At 44.0% G+C, this 10,000-nt stretch overlaps 1 protein-coding gene and 1 long non-coding RNA gene across 2 annotated transcripts in view; both read left to right on the top strand.

The window, feature by feature from the left end:
• Positions 1-431, top strand: part of rln3a (relaxin 3a) — a 2,057-nt gene extending 1,626 nt beyond the window's left edge. The window contains exon 2 of the mRNA XM_076298857.1: positions 112-431. Within this exon, the coding sequence (XP_076154972.1) occupies positions 112-431 (320 nt within the window). The remainder of the gene's footprint in view (positions 1-111) is intronic.
• A 4,980-nt stretch (positions 432-5,411) lies between these two features.
• Positions 5,412-10,000, top strand: part of LOC143138369 (uncharacterized) — a 6,549-nt gene continuing 1,960 nt past the window's right edge. Inside the window, exons 1-2 of the long non-coding RNA XR_012990178.1 lie at positions 5,412-5,830; positions 6,699-6,778. This is a non-coding gene — a long non-coding RNA (uncharacterized LOC143138369). The remainder of the gene's footprint in view (positions 5,831-6,698; positions 6,779-10,000) is intronic.

Below are 10,000 nucleotides of genomic sequence, written 5' to 3'. Positions count from 1 at the left end.
TTGTTGATGTGTCTGTTGTTGACGTGTCTGTTGTTGATCTGTCTGTTGTTTGTTGTTGACGTGTCTGTTGTTGACGTGTCTGTTGTTGACGTGTCTGTTGTGCACTTGTAGACCTCCTCCAGGACTCGCTGGACCCGGTTGATGACGACCAGTCCTCTGACCGCTGGTTGGTTGATGACGACTCACTTCCCTCCTCTCCGCTGGTGCAGGCTGGCGGTGCAGCAGGGGCAGAGCCTGGCGAGGAGGTCGCGCGGGATTGGTGGAGGCATCAGGGGGGCGTGTTCTCCCGCTCTGCCCGCTCGCTGATCACCAATGAGATCCTGGAGGCGCTTCGCACATCAGACAGGAAGGGGCGGGACGTGGTGGTGGGGCTGTCCAATGCCTGCTGCAAGTGGGGCTGCAGCAAGAGCGAGATCAGCTCTCTTTGCTGAGAACACACACACACACACACACACACACACACTATCACAAATACACACACACACACACACACACACTATCACAAATACACACAAACAATCACAAATACACACACACTATCATAAATACACACAAGCACACACACACACACACACACACTATCACAAATACACACACACACGCAAGCACACACACACACACACAAACTATCACAAATACACACACACTATCATAAATACACACAAGCACACACACACACGCACGCACGAATACAAGCATACACACACACACACACACACACACACACACACTATCACAAATACACACACACACACACGCAAGCACACACACACTATCATAAATACACACAAGCACACACACACACGCACGAATACAAGCATACACACACACACACTATCACAAATACACACACACACGCAAGCACACACACACTATCATAAATACACACACACACGCACGCACGAATACAAGCATACACACACACACACACACTATCACAAATACACACAAGCATACACACCCACACGCACGCACGAATACAAGCATACACACACATACAGTACACACACACTATCACAAATACACACAAGCATACATACACGCACACACGAATACAAGCATACACACACACACACATGCACACACACGCATGCACACACACAAACACAAGCACATACACACACACGCACACACAAGCATACACACACACACACATGCACAATCACACGCACCCATGCATACACACACACATACTATCACAAATACACACACACACGCAAGCACACACACACTATCATAAATACACACACACACGCACGCACGAATACAAGCATACACACACACACACACACTATCACAAATACACACAAGCATACACACCCACACGCACGCACGAATACAAGCATACACACACATACAGTACACACACACTATCACAAATACACACAAGCATACATACACGCACACACGAATACAAGCATACACACACACACACATGCACACACACGCATGCACACACACAAACACAAGCACATACACACACACGCACACACAAGCATACACACACACACACATGCACAATCACACGCACCCATGCACACACACACACACACACACACACACCCCATCTCCCCACTGCTCCACTTTATGGCTGTGTCCTGGATGAAACATTAGGATCGGATGGTTTGGATGTAAATGTGTGAGATGATGATGGTGATGATGATGATGATGGTTTTGAGTTGTAGTCTACTGTGAGAGGTAGTGTGTGTGGTTGTGTGTTTCAGGAATTTTTAAACCCACTTTTGTCCTGTGTATAAATGTTTCATCTGTGCAGCTTATTACAGTTCAATAAAGGGTCCATCCACATATGCACACACACACACACACACACTCCCATCCACATACACACACACACACACTTCCATCCACACCCACCACATCAACATCTACTTGTTACTAACATCTAACTTGTTGTTACAGTTCAATAAAGGGTTCTCCTCTGCATGTATTCACGGATGCTGACTTTCCTCGTAAAATAAAATAAACTAGATGTACCGCGTAGCGGTACAAAATATGACCGCCGCTCAGTCCTGCACATCCATTCCGCGAAAATAAATCATATTAATGAATTTGTCTCCATCTTCTACTCCATTCCCCACTCTTGAAACTTTTGTGTATGCTTGTTTGAAATGTGTGTTTGCACACATTCCGCACACAAAGTAGCCTACTGGCGCTGCAAAGGTGAATAGATTTGTTTCTGGGCCAAAAAATCTGTAACATTGTTATAAAACCTTTAAAATCTCTAAACAATCACAAGTAGGGCAGTTCATCACAGTCCATCCATTGCAACTGGACTGATGAAAGGTACACCTGTAGGCTACATTGTATTTGGGAAAAGCAGAAGGTAGCAGCATAATGTATTTATTTATTTATTATTAAACAAAACAATCCCTGTCAGTTCCATGCAGTTTTCAACCGCTATCAAGAAGAGAGGTCATGTCATGGATTTTTGTGAATGTTTCTTCTTCTACATATGCATAAGTTTAGTCATCTAGTTCAAATGATATTCAGCTTTATTGTCAATGCACAAATGAAATACCAGTAGTCTAAAACAAAATGCCGTTTTTCCCAGTGGTGCAAATAACTGACATGTCCAAAGGGCCTTCATGAAATGCGTTGCGAGACTGTTCATACACATTTTAACGGGCAAAGTTGAAGAGCTACTCTCCGTTATTGTTTGTGCAAATAATATGCTGATTCATGTTCCCTTGCATTTTGCAACCATGAGGTCAATGGTTAAGCTCAATCTTTTGACGCAATCTTTTGATTTTCACCCAGCCTAGTCCATGGTAGGCGCCCGATAGAAATATTGTTTAATTTTGCGATTGAGATATCCACGCACTGGCGCCCCCCCTGCGACGTGTTCGCCCCCCGGTTTTAGAGCTATTCTAAATGCAAAAATGCATAGAGGGAGTTATGACAAAACCGTGACTGTTAACAAACTATAAGCTATATAAGGTAGGCCCTATGCTAGGCCTATTACACAACACAAATTGTCGCTAGGCTATGCTGGCGACCCAAATAAAATCTCCGTTGGAACCAATGGCTTACACCTTACAGTATCAAGCTGCCACCTCTTGGCGAAAAAGTTAATAGTTTTGCATATCATTAGTAATACATTTCACGTAGCTGTGAATCACGGAAAGGGCGAATGAAGTGGACACTTCTAAACGGAACCCAACCCACTGTACAGTAGCTCAAGGTCTGTGGCTAAAGCAGCCATAATGAAAGCGTTATCATTGTTTGGATACTTCACACACACGTGTTTTTTAATCGCATAGACTACAACTACCAAGCTGGAATCAAAGCACATCGACTCCCCTCTCACACCCTAAACACGCACTTCGAACAAACAAAAAGCGCCTCAGTCTCACGGAATAGCCATAGGCAAAACTGTATCTGACCCTTGTAACGTTGGTACTAAATCATTCATCGCAAAGAATGATTTTTGTAGCACGTGCAACAAATATGTGTAGGTACAGCCCTGCCCTGAATACATCTCAACGTGCGCTCTAAAACATCTGGTTTAAATGGAGATTGTAGATCATCACGGGATCATAGACAGGTTATCTTTCAGGTAGCCTATATATTTTCCATTAAAAAACCATCACGTAGCAAACGTGTTGTGGCTAACTCACTTAGCTCCTGTTAGTAGCCTAGGTTATGGTCATAAGCAAATGAGATGACAGTCGAAAGATACAATTAGTGCTGTTATCGATTTGCTTGGTAGCTTATAAACGCATTTATGGTTTTCTACAAATACATCAATAATCAAATTGGCCTCCATCACTCAACCATGCTAACGGTAACATTATTTTACCTACGTTCTGCTATTGATAGGATTAACGTAGCCTACCTGCAGTAAAAAACAAGCATGTCCGATAAACATTCTCAGATTTATTTCGGCTTCAAGAGGAAATGGGAATTACATGTCATGCAGAAATCATCCTACCCTTAGACGTTCTCTGCGGTAAACTACTGTAGCCTACAGTCTTGTCCTTGTAGGAAGCATAGTGTCTTTCCAACCCATTTAAGATTAACTTCCAACAAAATTACGTCTCACTGCAACGATGCGCCATCTAGTGGACAAACGACTACTTATCGCCAATACTGGAAATGCAGCCATGATGATGATGATGAATATTTATTTTGGCTTTCTTTTAATCCTACTGAATTTGTAATTATGTATCGGCCGTTCTAATACCGATAGTATGTGGGTGCCTGTGTGTGTGTGTGCATGTGTATATGTGTGCACCATAATCTACAGGCCAATGAGTGTAGAGTCACTAAATGTACACATAACTTAATTTTTTAGACCCCCCCATGGATGAAATTCTACGAAACTTGGCATACCCCCAGAGAATGTCAGGTTAATCATACACATAAAATTTGGTGCAGTTCTGAACGTCTTTACTGAAGAGAGGGGCGATTAAAGCAGAATGATATTGCATTTTCATTTTTTACCGGGGGGGTGCAAATCACAAATGAGTGATTATGGGCTAAGTTGATGTGGGCCCTTGAGACCAACATACCATAAAAATTTCTTCATCCTCGGTGCCACGGTTCAGGTAGTTATTGAGGAAAAACTGCATTTTTTGGGTTTCGGGGGGCCCAGCGCGGAGGGGGAGTGGCCCCCGGGGACCAAACGAAATTTTTCCGTAAAAGTCTAGTGGGGCTACATACCCACCAAATTTCATGTGCCCTGGTGTTTCGGTGCCCCGGGTATCGTTGACCAAAATTTCAGGAAGTAGATGACGGGAAAAAAAAAAAAAAAAAAAAACTTTGACAATCCCTATATGACCGCTTCGCTAGCTTCGCTAGCGGCGGTCATAATAAATATTTCAAATGCATTTTATTGGGATGTGTCTGCTTATGAGAGTAGGCTACTTGTTCTGCCTGTGAATGAGCTTATCTGTATTGTGACAGTGACATATAGGCCTGCGATAATAACAAGATCTTGTGGTGTGCGCACGCACACTCACACACACAGACACCGCCTGCACTATCTGCCCGAAGCATGCAGCCATATGCACACACTCATTCGGACACCACCTACCAAATAGCAACACTCAGAAAACATGACACTTTCTTTCGCGATAGAAAAGGACCAGGGAGTCCATTTCTCCTTCAGACGTGTAGGCCTATAGGCTACATGTCTGGGAGGCACCCTGCATGAACGAATGTGTCAGCCTCTTGTCAAACGGCAGCCTATTTATGTCTTCATGGTTATTTCTAGTGTCGGTTGACCACACAGTCAATACAAACTCAGTATGCGTGAAGCGCTTGTAACGGGTTAGTGGCCATATCACTCACAAGGGAACAGGGCATTTCTTAATGTCATATTGGAATTCCCAGTGACTCACGCGCTGAGCACTTCACCAACGACTTCGTCAACTCAAACACATAACACAGCGAGCGCAGTGACGGAGATAGGAGAGCGTGTTTTAGTGTTCATTTAGTTGAGGAACCGTTTTCCTGCGCGTTCTATGTGGTAGCCTACCGGTTTTGTCTGCCCTTAGATGAGGAGTCTAGTTGCAATGTGGTAGTCTGGCTGAGAGAGAGAAAGAGAGAGAGAGAGAGAGAGATGGTGATACGCGAGCCGCCCCGTGAGGAACGGGAAGGCTCGTGTGGGCGGGCAGCAGTGAGCGGAAACGTGCTTACAGACAGAACTTCATTTCATCCAGCTTCGTATAGCAACGTGCTTGTCCTCTCGCGTCAGCTACCGGAAAGTTTAGGTGCCTAGAAACTTCACGGCCGTCTGGGAACTGTGGATTGTGTGAGAGATGGAGCTGTTTCGGTCTGTTTAAAGCCCAAGTCCATGACTTACAAGGTAAATAAATCGTCTGTCTCCGCATGCCGGGTCCTAGACTAGACTAGCCTACATGAGGTATACCTCGACTTCTAGGTTACTGAGGCTCTTATACAAAATAGATGATGAAATTAATATTTGTTAGGCTACATATTTGTTCGATAAGATGATTTTCAGCACGCTTGCCTAATTTGTGTCATTTCCTGTACGAATAGCCTACTTGTTACGGTCAGAGGTGTTTACGTGCCAATGATGCAAACCAAAGAAGTTTTTTTCCATGGTTGTATTTTTTCCATGGTTGTATTTTTTCCATGGTTGTAAGTTACCGGTCCGGTAGCTTATAGACCCTTTCAACAATAAAAACAAAAACAATGCTTGAACGTTCTGTTTGGGTCCCAATCTACTTCCTCTGCATTAAGATAACATATGGAATGTTAAAAAGTAAGTCTTGTGGGGCCAACTATGATGCTGATAATGGAACTCTCTTGAAAGGGTCTATATTATAGTTGCGAAAACAAACCGCAGATCTTAGCAATTTGCACGCAAACTACCAAGCTCCATGTTGTGCGTGCGCTTGTGTTTGTGCCTATGACGTGCTCGTTTAGTTTGTGGGCGTGTGTATTTCTGTGTGTGTTTGGGTTGGGGGGGGGGGGCGATTGTTCATAGGCTATTGCTTTTGGATGTTTGTGTGTGTGTGTGTGTGCGCGCGCGCGCGTGCGTGTGTGTGTTTGTGTTGATGTTTACCTGTGTGTGTGTGTGTGTGTGTGTGTGTGTGTGTTGATGTTGACCTGTGTGTGTGTGTGTGTGCGTGCGTGCGTGCGTGCGTGTGTTTATGTTGATGTTGACCTGTTTGTGTGTGTGTGTGTGTGTGTGTGTGTGAATCCTGTAGGCCTGATGTTCCGATGGCATGGCTAGCTGTTCTCTGGATCCTGGGGTGTCTGGCGTGCTCCTCACATGCTCTTCTCGACGGTAAGACACAGAACCACAGATAGAACCCAGGTCCATTGGGTCCATGGTGATGTTCTGCTTAGACCACAGATAGAACCCAGGTCCATTGGGTCCATGGTGATGTTCTGCTTAGACCACAGATAGAACCAAGGTCCATTGGGTCCATGGTGATGTACTGCTTAGAACAGTGTGAGTACCTGAAGCTGACAATTATGTTTTTTGATAGAATCTCTCATGTAAACAGTTTGAATTAAACCTTGACCATCTGAACATGACACAGACAGACACACACACACACACACTGCCATCCACATACACACAAACACACACACATACTCACACACTCTCATCCACACATACACATACACACACAGACACAGAGACAGACAGACAGACACACACACACACACACACACACACACACACACACCCGCCTGTGCCATCTATCTGCCCTCACCAGCCAGACTCTTGGCATACACACACACACACACACACACACACACACACACACACACACACACACACACACACACACACGAAGACAACTCTCTACCCCAAACCACCCCAAACACTCCCTCTGCTTCTCTTCCTGGTGTTGTTCTCGTTTCAGTTGCACACAGAGTACAGAGCAACGTTGAGATTCTGTCAGTTACACACAGAGTACAGAGTAACATTAAGTGTCTTTCGTGCTATAGGCTTATGCCATTTGTTGCTAAGGAACAATGACATTTGTTGCTGAGGTACAATGCCATTTGTTGCTAAGGAACAAAGGAGTTTCACACGTGCACATTAGAAATTTAGAATTATAATTTGAGAGCTGCCTTCCATTAATCCAAATAAAGTTATTTCTATGAGATATATTTCAAACGTCTATAGATGTGTGAAATATTTGCAAAATGCATTTGCAAGAGATGATTTCTACTACGGTGGTGAAGATCAAATGGATTGCGACAATTGAGAAAAGCTGTTTTGTACGTATTAGACGGTATTATTCATTAGAGTCTTGAGTTATGGAGTGCAGCGCTAGCGTTTGGTGGAGAATGGCTATTATTATGTACGTTATATATTATGTATGCTATATTATGTATGTTATATATTATGTATGCTATATTATGTATGTTATATATTATGTAGGCTATTATTATGTACGTTATATATTATGTATGCTATATTATGTATGTTATATATTATGTAGTGTAGTAGCGTTTAAGTTTTAAATTTGTCTACTACTTGTGGCTGAGTGGATCCTAGTCTTGACGCGTGTTGATGAGGAGTAGTGAAATGATGAGGAGTGGTGGTTTTGTTCCAAGTCGGTCCCTTCTGACCATTTATTGTTGACAGTTTGTTGTAAAGAAAAACATGAAAATACACTATAAGGCTTTCTATTAAAGTCCAAAAGTCCAAGCTTTAGTCAGCAGAGCAGCACGGTCAAAAGACTGTATGCCCTTCTCAGCCACGCCCACATGCTGCAGCCTACAGCTTTTAAGGTCATCCCCCTGGGGCTCCACCTTCAGCAACCTCCTCCAGGATCCTGTAGGTGGGACAGACAGACCTGTGCCCATACTCAATCCAATCAACCACTCTCACATACATACGCACACAGACATGCACACACATACTTACTCCGGCTAATAAACAAGGAAAATATAAGAATTAACATAAAGCTCAATTTGGCTCCTACATGTAGGCTATTATTATGTACGTTATATATTTTGTATGCTATAGTATGATAGACTAAGGATAAGAATAGAATAGCATAAGATATCCTATAGGGGAAGGGCTCAGTCTGTTGTGTAATGGTGTGTGTGTGTGTGTGTGTGTGTGTGTGTGTGTGTGTGTGTGTGTGTGTGTGATAGAGAGTGTGGGCTCAGTCTGTTGTGTAATGGTATTCTGAAAAGGAAATTAGACATTTCGCAATGCCATGTTGGAATTCCCTATGATGAGTCAGTCACACAGGGCTGAAAAACCTCCCCTTCACATAGTAAACTTGTGTGTGTGTGTGTGTGTGTGTGTATGTGTGTGTGTGAGAGAGAGAGAGAGATAGAGAGTGTGTAAGAGTGCTTAGATGGTTCCTGTTTGCTACCTCAATTGAAATGCAAGTGAAATTCTGAGATTCTGTCCATTGTTGATATGAACCTGCACTGTTCGTTCAGCAACCTGTTTACACTCTGAACTAGTTTATATTGGTTGTGTCGCCTCATTTGAAACAAGTGTGGTCAATTTGGAGTCGTTGTGTTTAACGTACGGCATTTGTGCTTTCTTTGTGTCTACCTTTGGCCTCGTGTGGTTGCCATTATGCATCACAAGCACATCACAGTGCAAAACGTGTCTTATCGCATGAGAGTGTGTTTTGCACATCACAGTGCAAAATGTCTTATCGCATGAGAGTGTGTTTTGCACATCACAGTGCAAAATGTGTCTTATCGCATGAGAGTGTGTTTTGCACATCACAGTGCAAAACGTGTCTTATCGCATGAGAGTGTGTTTTGCACATCACAGTGCAAAATGTGTCTTATCGTATGAGAGTGTGTTTTGCACATCACAGTGCAAAATGTGTCTTATCGCATGAGAGTGTGTTTTGCACATCACAGTGCAAAATGTGTCTTATCGCATGAGAGTGTGTTTTGCACATCACAGTGCAAAACGTGTCTTATCGCATGAGAGTGTGTTTTGCAGAAGAGAGAGTGTGAGACAGGGAGCAGGAGGTGATGAAGATACACAAGAATACAACCCTACTGTGGTGTGTGTGTGTGTGTGTGTGTGTGTGTGTGTGTGTGTGTTTTGCAGAAGAGAGAGTCTGAGAGAGCAAGGTTGTGAGCTGCGAGACACACACACACACACCCACCCACACACACACACACACACACACACACACACACACACACACACAAGGTTCATTGGTTTGGGTGGGCAGAGGAAACGTGCCTTGAAAGCCGTAGCACACGCACGCACGCACGCACGCACGCACGCACGCACGCACGCACGCACGCACGCACGCACACACACACACACACACACACACACACACACACACACACACACACACACACACACACACACACACACACACACACACACACACACACACACACACACACACACACACACACACACACACACACACACACACACACACACACACACACACACACACACACACACACACACACACCCTTGCACTCACACCCATGCGCTCATCCTCTCTCTAAGCTCTTTCAGACATACGTGTAAGACCGGAGGTTC

This window comes from Alosa pseudoharengus, unplaced genomic scaffold, assembly GCF_046254945.1.
Source record: "Alosa pseudoharengus isolate Yale_2024_CS ecotype anadromous, Long Island Sound unplaced genomic scaffold, YU_APseudo_1.1 YU_APseudo_1.1_scf_21, whole genome shotgun sequence".
In the NCBI taxonomy this organism is placed as follows: Eukaryota; Metazoa; Chordata; class Actinopteri; order Clupeiformes; family Clupeidae; genus Alosa; species Alosa pseudoharengus.
Note: the sequence above shows the minus strand (reverse complement) of the source record. Positions and strands in the feature narration are given on the sequence as shown.